This window comes from Rhizophagus irregularis, chromosome 31, assembly GCF_026210795.1.
Source record: "Rhizophagus irregularis chromosome 31, complete sequence".
NCBI classification, from domain to species: domain Eukaryota; kingdom Fungi; phylum Glomeromycota; class Glomeromycetes; order Glomerales; family Glomeraceae; genus Rhizophagus; species Rhizophagus irregularis.
In genome coordinates this window covers 2,843,807-2,859,029 of record NC_089459.1, presented here as the reverse complement: position 1 = coordinate 2,859,029, position 15,223 = coordinate 2,843,807, and the positions used below count along the sequence as shown (strand labels likewise).

Below are 15,223 nucleotides of genomic sequence, written 5' to 3'. Positions count from 1 at the left end.
TTTGCAATTTTTTTCAGTAGAACGAAAAATCACGTGATCAACGTGTAAAAAATTTTCTTATTATTTCAAAAATAAGAATACTATATATATAAATAAACACCAAAATCATAATTTTTAATAGTATTCTCAATATAATTAATGAAAGAAACATTCTTTTCTTTTGAAATATATGATTAACTGATCAGTTTTTTTGTTAGTTTTTTTATATATAAAACTGATGGTTAAACAGTCGGTCTTGGACTGAAACCGAACTGTAACTGAACTGATAAAAACTGGTTATAATTGGTTATAACTGAACTTTTGGCATCCCTAGTTATAATGACAAAATTATTAAAAACAAATTTTTAAATTGGCTTGTTATAATGACATTATTATAAATATTAATATATAACGACTATGACACAAAATTCTGATAAACTAATTTTACAAAGCCACAATCTAGCTTGATATAATGACATCATAAATATAATGACAGTCATTATATAATTTATTAATATCCATTACACATCAATTTATCTCTTAGTTTTTTTTTGAGTCTGCAGTCATACAAACATGAAGACTACAGGTACAAATAATATAAAACGAACAAAACTTCCTAATGATAGTTCAAATAAAAAAAGAAGAATTACTTTAACTAAAGCTCAAAAAAAGGAAGTTTGTATTTTAGCAAAAAATAACCCTAGCTTAAAACATCAAGATATTGCTAATAAATATGATATTGGTCATAATACTATTACAGAAATTCTTACTAAAAAGGATTACTTTTTAAATATTGATGAAAATCTATTGCAAGTCAACAAAAAAGAAATAGACAAGCTCTTTTCCCTCAACTAGAAGAAACTTTAGCATTATGGTTTAATAAAGCAATTAAACATAACTTAATAGTTATAGGTGAAATTTTAAAAACTAAAAGTCATGCAATAGCTAATATTTTAAATATTGACAATTTTAATGGATCTGATGGATGGTTATCTAATTTTAAAAAGTAACATCACATTTATCAAATTACTAAACAAGATGAAGTAGCAAGTGCACCACTTGAAGAATTACCAAGTTTTTGAGAGAATTTAAAAAATGTTATTTAAGAATATCCTCTTGCAGATGTGTATAATGCAGACAAAACAGCTTTTTTTTGGAATTTAGAATCATCAAAAACACTTGCTCATGGACCAATGGCAGGCACTAAAAAATCAAAATCTCGAGTTACTGTTTTATTATCATGCAATGCATTAGGCGATAAGTTAATACCAGTTTTTATACATAAACATCAAAACTCTTGGGCATTAAAAGAAATAAAAAAAGAAACATTACCTGTTTATTACTATTGGAATAATAAAAGTTGGATGCAAACTAAAGCTCTAAACAGTTCAGGCTAAACTGGTGAACTGATCCAAAACTGGCTCAAAATTCAGTTCAGTTCGGTTTAATCTAATTTTTTATAAAAATGCGAAAAATTGAATAGCTGTCCATCTAGTGATCGTACAAAGTCGAGCTATATATCATTGGATTTGTCTTGATGAGACGCGTCGAATGGTGGTAAGATCATGTCTCTAGCATCAATAGATCACATGTTAATCCACGCTAAATGATTTATAAATAATTGGAAAACATGGAATATGTTACTGCAATTCAATTTCTGATCCAAAACTGTTTTGCTCTAACCGTTTACAAAATACAAGTAATAATCTTGCTAAAAGTCTCCTTCACTCTAGATGGAAACATCTTCTCCCCAGGCCAAGTTTATGTCACCCTCAGTAGGTGTTCTACTTGGGATAATATCAATATATCCCACCTTGTCAGATCAGCCTTCATGACTGACCCGAATGTTGTTCTAGAATATCAAAGATTAGAACAAGATAATATCAAACAACCCACATGTCTTTTCATAAAAATACATACACAAAAAATACACCAAAAATCTTATACCATAATATTATCAACATTTAAAAAATACATTTTATTATCTTATGTTCTTTTGTACAGATTACTATATAATTAATTTTTAAAAAGAAAAAGAAAAAATTTTTCCCATGGTTTATACTTTACTAAACAACGTGAAATACTCTATGTAACTAAAACTCACATATCAAGATTAATCCCGTTATGTAGTACAGACCACTGAAACACTCTAAAAAAATATACTGGCTAGTTTTAATATAATATTTAATCAAAGTTTGAGAATAGCTTTATTTTTCTGTTATATTTTGATATACCGGATATTTTCTCTGGAACAAACCAATCCGATTTATCGCGATCGCCTGTGTACTATTAAATATAACACTCTAGGTGAATAGGGGTTCTTTAACGTGGGGTTCCTTAATGTACAGTGGGGTGAACGAACTGGCCAGAGTTAACGTTAATGCTATCACGTGCAAGTGCATAACTCCTAAACTCTGGTAGGATGTACGTATACCAACTACCCCAACGGCACCCAGAAAATTCTTCGAACTCGGCCGGCGTTATGCACTGACACGTGATCGAAGAATTTAGGATGTGATGAATAAAACGTGACAAATAGAATTTCATCTACTTGAAAAAATCTAAGTCCCTCAGATAAATATAAACTGTGAAACTTCGGACAGGGTGTGACGATGTGATAAATAAAAACAGATCACGTGATCGAAGAATTTTTCTGGGTGCTGTTGGGTTATATTACGTACACCCTAACAACCCGTGACTAGTGTAATATATGATAAATACGCGAACTCTAAACATTTTAAATACCTAATAACTTCTTTTCCTTTAAAATGCCAAAACTCAAAACTTCTGAAAAATTGGTTCAAAAAAAATTATCTGGAATATTCACTTCTACTAAAAGAGATAAGGCTGAAAAAGATAAAGATAAACCAAAAAAGAATCAAAATATTGAAAAAAGTAAGAGAGAAGGACCTACTGTCGTTGTTAATGAAGAAATCCCCGCGACTTCAATTTTTGTTGAACAAAAAAACCATGTTTTAGACCGTCAGAGCATATCAGAATTAGACGAATCTGAAAATGAAGCATTTGATCGAGACGATTTAATAAACGAAGACGATGTTCCTCGTGAGGCTTCTATTGATTTTATTGATTTGGAAAGTGATCCAGAAGAATCATTGAGAGATATAGAAATTCGGTCAAAGCTCAGTAAGCTTTATCATAATTATTAATTTATTATAATTAATCGAGTAGCTTATATATAACAGACTTTTAATTATTCTATTTCTTTTTCTTTAGCGTTTCATAATGATGTTTATAACCCAATGGAAAGTCTTCTTCACGCGTTTGATCTTAATTATAAATTTGGTTCTTGTGTTGGATTAACAAGGTTAGAACGTTGGGAGAGAGCTCAAAACCTTGGTTTAAATCCGCCTGAAGAAGTTAAAAATGCGCTGACTTCCGAAGTTATAAGACAAAATTTAAAGCTAAATGAATGCGTCTTTTATGGAAGAGTTTGATTTACTTATTGTGTTTTAGAAAAATTCATATACTGACATGATTCAATAAAGGACTTGAATAAGTCAAATATCACGTGTCGATTTAATCCCACCATCAAAAAAAGCTGGGGCACGTGATTCATGTGATTTGGCCCCAAGATTTTAATTAACAATTATTTTTATTTCTACAGGGTTTCATATTTTCTGCAAGTTTTAACACCCCTTAACTCCATAATAACATGTAAATGTTTTAAGATTTATAGCGATTATAATAGGCATATTTCATATTCAAAAATCTTATAATTCAGCATCTAGTGATCATGAAAGTATAGTTTATTAGATATCCCTTAAGAGGTCCAAATCTGCTGGTATAGATAAGTAAATATACTCCATAAATGAGTACATATACAATTAGGTATCTTGGAAAATAAAAGACACTTTTCTATAAGTCCAAAAAAAACCAATTTACAATTTAAAAATTTCATCATAGCATCATAGCACCTGCAGATTTCAGATATTATAAAATTTGCCCCAAATTTACATATATTGATTGTGGAACTGAAAAATTATTTGGTAATATGCCAATAGATTTTACTGTAAATTACCAGATCTGTAAAATTATACATAATTTCTCTAAGTCAAATTCAATTAACTACCTCACTTTGCCCCTAAGACATAAGGTACCTTCGACCTTGGATAATAATCATATTTCCGATTTGACCATTTAATATTTTTTCACTATTCAATTTAAAATATAATGAACATGTTAACAAGAAACATAAAGATTTACTTCTACCATAAAAATCGTACCGTTCTTCAAGTATATCCTGTATTTCTTGAAAGACATTTTCCGCCGTATCAATATTGCCAATCTCCCGTTTAAGACGCAAAATTTCTTTACTCAAGAAAGTTTGTTCTTGTTTTTCTATCAAATCTATATAAATATTATTTTAATTTGTATTCGCAAACATTCGAACAAATGAGTGTTTTGATTCTTTACCCTTCAAGGCCTCAGCTGCCTGCTGCATACTATCTGTAGTTTGCATGAATGAGACATTTTTATCGAAATTCGCTACAACGACGCCAATTGCGGTCAACCAACGAATCGCTACAGAAGCAATTAATGATTAATCAACAATGAATCTTTAAAAAAAGGATATAATCAGCATTGTTAGATATAATATATTCACCGAGAATTTGGAGTTCATTATGACAAGGTTTCATGTTTTTGTTAAGGTATGAACGTGCTATTTCAAAAACCACTTCTAGATATAGGATAATCAATAGTTATAATTATAACTACGAGACTTTAATAAACAAGGTGAAATAAATTAAGAGTACCTTCGCGCTTCAAGTCAGATAAGACCATAAAGATCCTATCGGCACTCTTGTAAAAATAAATAATTAATTACTTAAATATTAAGTTGTGATCCAAGATTATTATAAACATACCTCATATTTTGGACAATGGATTAAATCCTTTATATCTCTTACAAATTTGTCATCAAGAGTACGATTAATATCAAGTGTGCTAATAGCACGGAAATCACTAGAAAAATAGTCATTAAGCGGTTTTTCTACCAATTCACCAAATTATGACAAATATAAATTTCACCTTTGTAGCTTGACTTGTTTTGCTAATCTCAAATTTAAAATTTTGAGCTTTTCATTCTCCTTAATCATTATACTATCAAGATTTTTACTTAAAGTTTCAATACTACTAGCGAATGGGAAGATTTTCTCTTCTACAAAACTTGAAATCTAAGTATGAATTTGAAAAATATCAGTTTTTTCAAAAATTATACCCTGGATTATTATAAAAATAAGTACCTCTTTAGATTGTTTAATAAAGTTCATTCTTGTTAATTGATTGATTTGTATCAGGCGTTGAATATTTTTTTGTTTTTCTTCCTATTAAACATTTTAAATTATTATAAGAGAAATAGAATAGATAAATGTAATAATAATGACTTACAATAACATTATTATAATTAAGAACTCGGTTTAACAGTGTTGGTAACTCATTACCATATGCTACCAAATTTTGTTGTTGATTTTCAAGAAAGTTGGCAAACTTCATTATCCTGTTAAATGCGGCTTGGCTAGCTTCTAAGGAAGCCTTGGAATTTAACACTTGTCTACCTCCTCCCGAAAAATAATTGTAAAATTAGAGTCGAAAACATTTGCGTATTAAGATTGAAAAATAAATAATCTTTATAAATACATCATACTATCGTCCATTGAAGGCATATGCACATACTTTTTTTTAATATATGCTTTTACGGATTCAGTTTCCTGTTCAATTTTTTCTCTCAGCTTAAGAATATCATTAAGGATCGCCTCGGTTCCAATGAACTTTTCAATATGATTTTCTCTACGTTGCTTTTACATCAATTTTATTAGCGATTATTACAATAACTAAATCAAATCAGATAACAACATTCACCTGCAGCAATCGTTGAACTTTGTTTATTGAATCTTTAATAGTATTATCAACTGGTAATTCAGCACATGGACTATATAAAGTAAAAAAATGATGAGGAAGACTAACATTAAATAAACGTTTAATGTAAGTATAATTTTCGAATCCAATAATAAAATTACATTACGTTAAATCCTTAGATGCAGATTTAATTACTCCTGATACAGATTTAAGCAATAATTTTGGAGATGAAGTTTTTAGCAAATCCTATAATAAAGAATTAAATTAGAAAAAGCGGTTTGAAAATGAAATAATGAAAAAATTGTGTCAAATTTAAACCTCAATCAAAAAGCGAATTTGATTTTTTTGATTTCCACTAAGACTTTTACTACAAATTCTTTAGTAGGAATTTGTCAGACTTAAAAGAAGTATTAGATACAAACAATATCAAACCTCGGCACATTTTTCCCGAGTAACTTGAGTTTTCCGCAAATTTTTTTGATCTTAATCTTTATAACAATAATTAAATTTACGTTTCTCATGAAATTAGTATATATTCAAATTTTCGATATTTGATAAATCATACTTACTGTCGTTGTTGTTTCACTTCCTTTTTGTGTCGTACTACATAATTTAATGTTTCTTTTTAATCAAAATTTAATAACTTCAATACCAGTACATTAACATACCTTATTTCATCTTTTATTCCAGATTTTCCTCTATATTCTTCCAAGTGGCACCGATATTCATTTTCAGTCGTTGCAAAGGACTTACAATTTTCTTGAAATGTTTTTTTCATATAAATCTTATTCTTTTTTTCACGTATTTCTTCTTGAACTTTTCTTATCTGGAACTCTAAAATCATTTTTAATAGCTAAATATAAAAGTCAATGATTTGTCTATAGAGTATAATTATTATGTTACCAATCTCTGCTATACGTGAAATCAACTCATTGATCTGTTGTTCTCCGTTTTTTGTGTTTGTGTTGATCCGTATCAATTTTTTGTCAATTTTTGCTTTATGAAGGAAATTATCATCCCTAACAGTCGAAGCAGATAATGAGGATCTAGCTTTACTTCGTTTTATATGATGCAACGTTACGTTCAATTGTTGATTACTGCGTATGCGGAAATGATACGAGTTACATTTGATAATATGTAAAGAATATCTCATATTGTCAAATAAAACTTACAGGAGGTCATTGCGAATTCGAGCCACTTCTCTAGTATAAATTAAAAGCGATAAAAAATTTTCAATAATTATTCGAATTTACAAATACTATTATATTTTTTAATATATACTTAGTAGATTTTAGACGTTCCATAAGGAACCTGAAAATCGGAATAAATTCATTCTTACAAAGCCTAATAGAACAAATTAAATGTTAACAAAGCATTTAAATAAGTGTGTGAATATTTGTTCCTACTCAGAATGTCATACTTTTGTATTTCTTCTTTAATTGTTTCATTGTCGGAAATCGCGTCGTCAACTATGGACGAAGAACGTCCTGATCTGTAGCCAAGCTCATTTGTTAACCACAAGTAAACTGCTTGAGAAATGGCTGTATTATCTATTTGCCTTTGCTTGTCTTTTGGCACTGGACGATACTTGGATACACGATTATTATAATTATTGTCCATAGTTTAATATTATTGTTAAAGAATGTCTGAAGACGCGTTTGTTTTGTTTCTCACGTGAGTCTCTCCATGACGGTTAATTTGACTGTTGTCACACAGAATTTCTTTCCATATACGTGGCGTCATAATAGTGGATTTTTGTTACAAATACCTCTTCAAAAAAGCCCGTTTTTAAATGGCTTTGGTTTTCGTTTTTATTTCAAGACATTCTTTTATTATATTTGATTAATAAAATAGAATTTTATTAATACTAAAAATGGTTCGCTTAGCGGTTTACGGTGGAATTAGTACTTTCCTGACACTTTCAATCATTGCAGCCGCATTTCGTCAAAGACCTAATTTTTATGCAGCATGTATATATTTATCGAAATCAAGCGCTTGCATTATGGTAGGTTAAAGTCGGAGTCAGGACATATTTTGTCTTGGCCCTTTGCAAATTTGTCTCGGCTGTCAAGACCTATACTTTTAGTTTTACTTAACAGATCTGCAGATTTAAATCCAAATCTGCTTTGGTTTTCAATCACATTTTCTACCGAAACAAGTCCCGTTTTTCAAACTCGGACTTTCATTATTTTTTTCTAATTACTTACCACTTGACTTTTAAATTTAATTATACACTTGCCGTTACTAGATCTTGATGAACATGGGTTTTTTCCTTACAATAGTTTTAGGTAAAATACTTCAGACAATATTTTTCGGTCGTTTACGTGCTGTTGAAATAGAGGTAAATTGATATTATAAATTCGAATCAAATTGTTATAATTTTCAAAATTAATTTTTTTATTTTATTTAAAGCACTTATACGAAAGGGCATGGTATGCTTTCACAGAAACATGCTTAGCTATGACAATATTCCGAGATGAATTCAATACTAGTTTCGTTGTAACATTCACAATTTTATTGTTTCTAAAAATATTTCATTGGCTATGTCAAGATCGGGTAGAATTTGTGAGTATAGAAATAAGATACTAAACTGACTCTTTACGAATGTTCTTTTATATTCTTTTAATTTAATACTAAGAAACTGGTTTCAAAATAGATGGAACAATCACCAGCCGTACCAATATCATTTCACATACGGATGATTTCGTTAATGGAAATATTGGGTATAGTCGACCTAATTTTGGCATCATATGCCATTAATATAGCAATGCATAATGAGCCCAATATGATGATCATGTTTGCATTTGAAGTGCGTATTTTTATTTATCATTAAATTTTTTATCAATAATATATATATTTTATCATCTAAGTTGTATTATTATTATTCGTTCAGTATTCCATTCTTACCGCAACAATATTATCCACTATTGCTAAGTATATATTAAATGTAATTGATATGAGACGTGAAGAACAATGGGAAAATAAATCAATTTATGTCTTTTATTTGGAATTGGTGACTGGTAAATATTTATGCTTTATTGTGTTTATTAACTTAAAAGCTTATATTATATATTTACTTTGTTTGTCTTATTTTTCTTTTACAGATTTTATTAAATTGATAGTTTATCTTATCTTTTTCGCTATAATTCTCGTATTCTACGGAATAGCATTACATATCATACGTGATTTATATGTAACGCTTCGATCATTTCTCCAGAAGTGTGGCGATTTAGTTAGATATCGTCGCGCTACTAGAAATATGAATGAACGTTATCCTAGTGCGACTAACGAAGAACTTGAAAGATTAAGTGACCGTACATGTATTATTTGTCGGGAGGAAATGATAGCCGCCGCCGCCGCCAATAATAATAATGCAAATAACAATAATGATGCAGAACCACAACGAAATAACAATGCAGATAGGCGTCAAGGAAGTAATAATAACATGGGGGATGTACCAAAAAAATTACCTTGTGGGCATATTTTCCATTTTCATTGTTTAAGAAGTTGGTTAGAAAGACAACAGAGCTGTCCAACTTGGTAAGTAAATTATCAAATTACACACGCTTATTTTTTCAAATTGCGAACTTTTTAACAGTCTCTTATTATAACACAAACGTTTGTAAAATGTAGTCGTAGACCTGTTTTGGAACAACAAACACCTGCAGTACAACTACAACAGCAGCAACGTCCAATTCAAGCACAAGCTGCTCGTAATGGACTACAGGGACAACCACAGCAGCCTCAATTACCACAAGGTATGCCTTTCCCGAATCATCCAGGATTTATTGCTAACGCATTCCCAGGATTTCCTACTATAATGTGGCAACCAGCAATGCATGGACAATTTCATGGGCAATTACCTGTAGCCCCTATACCCCTAGCAAATCTACCTAATATGGGTGAACAAGATAATGATTTGAACCAGAATATTGAACAACCTTTACAACAACCAAATAATTCACAAGATACACGACAGGATGTACCACAAAATTCACAATCTACCGAAACTGAAGGTCGAACGACAACAGAGGTTTGTAATTTAATAATTAACCAATTATATAAGAAAGATTCTAATAATTTACTATATTTACAGACAAACGAAGAGTCTAGTTCAACATCTAATGCACATAGCCAAAATAATTCAACACGGAGACCTAATCAGCCAGTTATACCTAGAATGCCTTGGGATCAATTATCTTCTTCAGCTTCACGAACATTTAATAATGCACAGCCAATGTCCTTTCAATCTATTAACTTATCACAATTTCCTATGCAAGCACCACCCGGACTAATACCACTTTTCCCAGTTCTACCAAATAATTCTAATTCTAATTCGTCGTCTTCAACGTTGGAAACTTTAACGGAAGAACAAATTCGTTTATTAGAGACAAACACCCGTGCAGCATTTGAAGAAAAAATAAGAATATTACAAGAGGCACAAACGCAAATCTATAATGTTATCAGTGTGCTTACACAGGCTGTCAGCGCATTCCCTAGTGTTCCAATAACAGAGTTAAATGCGACTTCATCATCGGCAGAAGAGAACTCATTAATAAATAACAATAATAATGACGAAAACAATATTGGTAATGCTAACTTCAACAATTTTACAAATACAAATGAAATTTCTCAAAATGAAGTTAAGGGTAATAAGGGCAAAGGAAAGAGTGTAACAGTAACAGATGAGGAAGAACCATATAATTGAATTAAATTAAAGAGAGGATTATTAAAATTGCAAAAAAAAAGAAAAAAAAATTCAGAATAATTTATTTAATATATTAAAGTATTTTGCAGTGTAAACATTGTTGTAGATAAATTTTTTGAGATAAATTAAGAAAAATACACACATTGATTAATTCGAAGCTTCTTTTTGTTTAACACTATTATCTATAATACCTAATCTTGTTACATTACTTTTATTAGCGGAATCAGTTAATTTACGAGATAATTCGTCTTGTTTTTTCTTTTCTTCATTTAACTTTAATTCTTGATCTTTAATAGCTTTAGCACGTGCTTTCTAAATAAACAAAAAAAGCATAATAAATTGAATTGTCAAGAGAAATTGGACAAAATTTTGAGTAAAGATTACCTCTTTTGTATGATGTAGACATTCAAAATAGTCGTCCATTTGTAAAGTGCATTGTTCGGGTCTATCGGCCATAGCATAACATTTGCGAAATTCTTGCCAGAAAGTAAAACATCTACTACGATTTCCATAATAACCAAAACCGGACGCCACTAAAACAAATAATACAGAAAAAGTGTAAATTTAGTGAACAAAGGTTTATAGTGTCTTAAACCAGGATAACTCACTTTCAAATGTGTCCAAGTATTCAATAAAAAAAGTCAAAATATCGGATCTTCGGATCTGCACTTTATGATAAATATTTTCTGCGGAAAGATTTCATTGGTAAGAGAGTTTCAAAAAAAAATGTATTCCCAAATTAGGATTCCGGAAGGCTTATACCATCAACTGATGTAAGGCCAGATTGTGTCCGGTTAGTAGAGCATTTATAATTATAACATAATATAATTGCGTTGGCTTTGAACGAAGTTTAAGGTTTTATTGTTGTACGTAGTCACGTGCAGGACAGTTTGTATCAACTACCAGGACCCCGGACAATTATAATTAAGGTCATATCTTCTATGCTAAAAATTTACCCTTGTCATCCTGAACTTACTTTTAAAGCAAAAAAAAAGATTATTAACTCATATTTTGAGTTTTAGCAAATTAGTATAGATTTGAAATGTGATAATTTGATTTTTAGCAAATTAGGTCTATTTTAGCAGGAGCAAAAAGTACTTAAATTCATGCAGATCAGTTATGAGTTATATATGTGATGTTCGGGTCTTGCCAGAACTGAAACCATATGTAAATTACTATGTGTTACTAGTAAAATGTAATGATATCCCATGTTTACTGCCAATAATTAACCTATTACAAAATAAAAACTATTTTTTGGAAATGACGAAATGCTCAAGTTTATTATTACATATTTTTTTTTGTTAGTTTCTTTTCTGTATTTTTCAAAAAATAGGATCAGCTATTTGAAATACCTCAAAACTATATGAAAAATTATTACACACTTGAAAATAATACATAATAAAAGAAGAAAACACTATTTTAAATGTTTTAAGCAAAAATATTTTATAACTTTTTATTGGAATCTCTAAAAAAAAAAAAGTATAATTCTAATTTTCTAATATAAAAGTAACAAATACATATAAAATTAAGAACAAAGTAACTAGTGGTTCAATTTTGATAAAAAAATTACACCTACATAGAGCTAACAGCTGAGCTAATCTATACAACCTTAACTTTAAGATCAGCTGCTTCTCTATTTATACATGTTGAAAAAATTAAAAAAAAGTATTCTAAAATATGTTATCTATTAAATCCTTATTTTTACAAAAAACCTTTTAAACCTGATGTTAATAATTGGCATTCATATAAAATTTGCTTTATTCCTTTTTGTTTTTCATAAAAAAATTAAACACTACCATTAAAAATAGTGTTTTTTATTTTTAGTTATTTATTGTTTCTTTTATTGCAAGTTATATAAAACGTAAAACTAGCATCAGAACTAAATACATCATATGAAGTAGAATTATCAAATGTAAAAATTAAAGTTTGGATCTATAAAAAGAACATATGCACTTTTTATCTATCTAGTAGTGTGATATTAATTACAAATATAATAAAAATATTTTATTTCTTTGCAAATTTAAAGATAAATAAATTCATGTATACCTTTGTAGTAAAGGTTTGCATTGACCCTATTTACAACCTGGCCTGAAATGCATTTGGAAATTAACCAATCCAGCCTGACCCAGACTTAATATATTAAAAACCTAGCCCAGACTGAATCCAGACTATTATTATATCATAAAACAAAAAAATCGGCCAACTTAATTTTGGCTAGTCTAATTTCAGCCAGAATTATGAAAATTCGGGTTTAACAGAAAATCATGTGCCAGCCCAGACCCAGCCTGGGTGAATTTGAAGAAGTTTGCCAGCCCAAACCCGGATCTAGGTCCGGGCTGAGTTAGGGTTTCTGGGTCTCTACCCTGTGGCTTATTGCATCACAGACTCGCAGACTCACACGTCTGAAATGTGTGCCAGGTTGACAGCACAGTGTGGCGCAGTAATTTCAAAAAGATTTAAGTTAAAGATTTACTTTTTAATGTAAAGCTTTCAAATTTACATATTAGATGTATTTTCATCTGTGTTACAAAATTCACTTATAAATGGAAGGAGGTTTTGGAAGTAGATTTTGACTTTAGTATATAACAACTGATTTTATTGTCTTTGCCGATCATTTCCAAAATTGGATTTGTCGAAAGAACAGTTTTTGTTAAATAACTCGAAAATGGCCTTCTAAACCACCCATATATGCTCTAAGTAAATTTGCAGAGCGGACAAAAATACACCTAATGCAGGAATTTAAAGGTTTTATTTTAAATAAAAAAAAATTGCAATTTAATTTTTTTTGGAAAAAATCGCTGCGCCACACTGCGCCATCAACCTGGCACACATTTCATACATGCCACAGACTCACAGTGGCAAAAATTACCGCCTCACCTAATCAACACTGCATAAATCAATCATCGCACCCTACTGACCCCCTTGCTATAAAATATTATGCAGGGGGGTGATGATATGGTTGATATGGTTACACGGGCCAAGAAGGTAATTTTTGCCGCTAGGGTATTCGCGTCATAGTGGGGTAACGTATATAGTTTTTTTTCTTTGTTACAATAAAATTACAAAGAAACTATATACTAGAATCGAAAGTAACTCTGACAACTAATAACCCAAATCGCTACAGGGCGATGTCACCTTTGGTGGAAAAAATAATGGAAATAACGAACGGGGTGCTTGACAAGCACCGCCGGATATCCAGTGTAATTAATTATAAGAAAATCGGTTCTGCACTATTTGGTTCGATATAACTAGTTTTTCGGTATATCCAGGTTTGTTATATCCAGTGGCGACTGTAAATGTATCTAGAATATATTCAATTATTCTCATAGAAAGTTCCAAAATAAAGCCCCGAATAAAGTTTTATTGCTCAAATTAATGCCCAGAAAAAAAAATTCATTTCTGTATTGTTCCTCCTACTAAAAAATATATACATTAAGTTACCGTATAATGAGTCAACATACGACTATCACAATCGAAGTAGTTCCGCCGCACAATGGAAAGCCGATAACTAAAATTGCAATTTCTCCACAGTCAAGATATGTCGTAACATATAGTCAAGAAGATAAATCCTTTGTTGGATGGTGTAATAGTAAAAATACCCGAAAGGAAAATTCTATTGCCAAATGTATTAATAATCATCCGCTTATCGGATTTCTTTTTGGTAATAAAGACGGACAAGATGATGATAATAATGATTATTCGGGACCGTTTATTGTTGACAATGAAGTCTAACCATATAATTTGAATTTAGATGTTTCGGATTATGATGTTTCGGATTATAAGGTCTCTGATGATAAGATTATAATTATGTGGGTAATGATAATGATGAATTAGGTAAATTATTATTATTTTTCAAAATGTATGCCGTAATTTAAGAGTTTTAATTTGTTGATAAGAAAAAATTTTCCTTTTCTGTAGCAATTATCTATGATATGAAAAATAAACAGGAAATCCATCTCAATTCAAGTTTAAAAAAGTATGCTGATGATAAATATGAATTTTACTTACCAGATTACAAGTTTACAAATTTTCTTACAAGTGGAGATTTAGCTACTTACTACATTATTGAAAGTAAAGGATCTAAGAATCAAATGATAAGATCGGTTCTTTTAATTTATCCTTCGAATACTAAGGATAATAACTGGGAATGCAAATATACATATGAAATCGACAATATGAATGCAATAGAAATTAGTTGTGGTGGAATAACCAATGACAGGTTATGGACGTTATCATTATTAAAAAATACCATATTTGATTTATTAACATTTCCAATATCGGAAGTTAGTGATAAAAGTATGTATATATTTGTATCGCTTTAGTATAAATATTGTTAATTTCAGTTAATATAATATTTATTCTTTTAACTTTTTTTATGTTTATAGGAAAAAATAGAAAAAGAAATAAATACTAAAATGGTAGAATTAAAATTTCTTAAATCGGTAATGGTTATAAGTATTGAAGACATACATTATATTTATTCAAATAGAATGGATTTTCCAATTAAAATTATTGAGGGATCAAATTCAATCAATAACTTGATAAAATCTTGTCTTGAAATTAATAATAACCTCAATTACTTTAATAATATTCTATTTAGACTTAATGACCAAAAAGCTTTCGGAATATTTCACGAAAAACCATGGGTGATTAATATGA

The 15,223-nt window shown here is 29.8% G+C and overlaps 6 protein-coding genes across 6 annotated transcripts; 4 read left to right on the top strand and 2 right to left on the bottom strand.

Moving 5' to 3' along the window:
- Positions 1-552: 552 nt before the first annotated feature.
- Positions 553-834, top strand: OCT59_022748 (uncharacterized protein; the record flags this gene model as incomplete). Its single annotated transcript, XM_066144961.1, has 1 exon — positions 553-834. One exon carries the CDS (start codon positions 553-555, stop codon positions 832-834), a length of 282 nt encoding a protein of 93 aa, XP_066006373.1.
- A 1,892-nt stretch (positions 835-2,726) lies between these two features.
- On the top strand, positions 2,727-3,580 carry OCT59_022747 (uncharacterized protein). Its single transcript, XM_066144960.1, has 3 exons — positions 2,727-2,874; positions 2,959-3,123; positions 3,214-3,580. Exons 1-3 carry the CDS (start codon positions 2,748-2,750, stop codon positions 3,432-3,434), a joined length of 513 nt encoding a protein of 170 aa, XP_066006372.1. The 5' UTR covers positions 2,727-2,747; the 3' UTR covers positions 3,435-3,580.
- A 146-nt stretch (positions 3,581-3,726) lies between these two features.
- On the bottom strand, positions 3,727-7,476 carry OCT59_022746 (uncharacterized protein; the record flags this gene model as incomplete). Its single annotated transcript, XM_066144959.1, has 21 exons — positions 3,727-3,971; positions 4,070-4,151; positions 4,224-4,347; positions 4,414-4,521; positions 4,604-4,678; positions 4,755-4,800; positions 4,866-4,962; positions 5,029-5,174; positions 5,244-5,324; positions 5,389-5,551; positions 5,638-5,795; positions 5,860-5,929; positions 6,023-6,102; positions 6,175-6,223; positions 6,289-6,344; positions 6,426-6,459; positions 6,525-6,690; positions 6,760-6,953; positions 7,029-7,058; positions 7,138-7,200; positions 7,277-7,476. The coding sequence occupies 20 exons, from the start codon at positions 7,474-7,476 to the stop codon at positions 4,082-4,084; spliced, it is 2,010 nt and encodes a 669-aa protein (XP_066006371.1). The 3' UTR covers positions 3,727-3,971; positions 4,070-4,081.
- Positions 7,477-7,651: 175 nt separating this feature from the next.
- Positions 7,652-10,941, top strand: OCT59_022745 (uncharacterized protein). The gene is made up of 8 exons (XM_025323260.2): positions 7,652-7,861; positions 8,105-8,197; positions 8,269-8,421; positions 8,513-8,665; positions 8,750-8,876; positions 8,961-9,396; positions 9,490-9,889; positions 9,953-10,941. The coding sequence occupies exons 1-8, from the start codon at positions 7,730-7,732 to the stop codon at positions 10,562-10,564; spliced, it is 2,106 nt and encodes a 701-aa protein (XP_025182467.2). The 5' UTR covers positions 7,652-7,729; the 3' UTR covers positions 10,565-10,941.
- On the bottom strand, positions 10,588-11,529 carry OCT59_022744 (uncharacterized protein; the record flags this gene model as incomplete). Its single annotated transcript, XM_066144958.1, has 4 exons — positions 10,588-10,876; positions 10,949-11,097; positions 11,173-11,227; positions 11,521-11,529. 4 exons carry the CDS (start codon positions 11,527-11,529, stop codon positions 10,712-10,714), a joined length of 378 nt encoding a protein of 125 aa, XP_066006370.1. The 3' UTR covers positions 10,588-10,711.
- Positions 11,530-13,716: 2,187 nt separating this feature from the next.
- On the top strand, positions 13,717-14,978 carry OCT59_022743 (uncharacterized protein; the record flags this gene model as incomplete). The annotated part of the gene is made up of 7 exons (XM_066144957.1): positions 13,717-13,734; positions 13,817-13,833; positions 14,002-14,153; positions 14,363-14,398; positions 14,483-14,540; positions 14,853-14,860; positions 14,950-14,978. 7 exons carry the CDS (start codon positions 13,717-13,719, stop codon positions 14,976-14,978), a joined length of 318 nt encoding a protein of 105 aa, XP_066006369.1.
- Between the last annotated feature and the right edge of the window lie 245 nt (positions 14,979-15,223).

What these genes read in the sequence shown, in the direction of transcription:
- OCT59_022747 (XM_066144960.1), top strand. Translation starts at nt 2,748, where the DNA reads ATGCCAAAACTCAAAACTTCTGAAAAATTGGTTCAAAAAAAATTATCT. An exon ending in GAATCAAAATATTGAAAAAA is followed by an intron (nt 2,875 to 2,958) that starts GTAAGAGAGAAG and finishes ACCATGTTTTAG; the next exon opens with ACCGTCAGAGCATATCAGAA. An exon ending in AGAAATTCGGTCAAAGCTCA is followed by an intron (nt 3,124 to 3,213) that starts GTAAGCTTTATC and finishes CTTTTTCTTTAG; the next exon opens with CGTTTCATAATGATGTTTAT.
- OCT59_022745 (XM_025323260.2), top strand. Translation starts at nt 7,730, where the DNA reads ATGGTTCGCTTAGCGGTTTACGGTGGAATTAGTACTTTCCTGACACTT. An exon ending in TACGTGCTGTTGAAATAGAG is followed by an intron (nt 8,198 to 8,268) that starts GTAAATTGATAT and finishes TTTTATTTAAAG; the next exon opens with CACTTATACGAAAGGGCATG. An exon ending in GTCAAGATCGGGTAGAATTT is followed by an intron (nt 8,422 to 8,512) that starts GTGAGTATAGAA and finishes GTTTCAAAATAG; the next exon opens with ATGGAACAATCACCAGCCGT.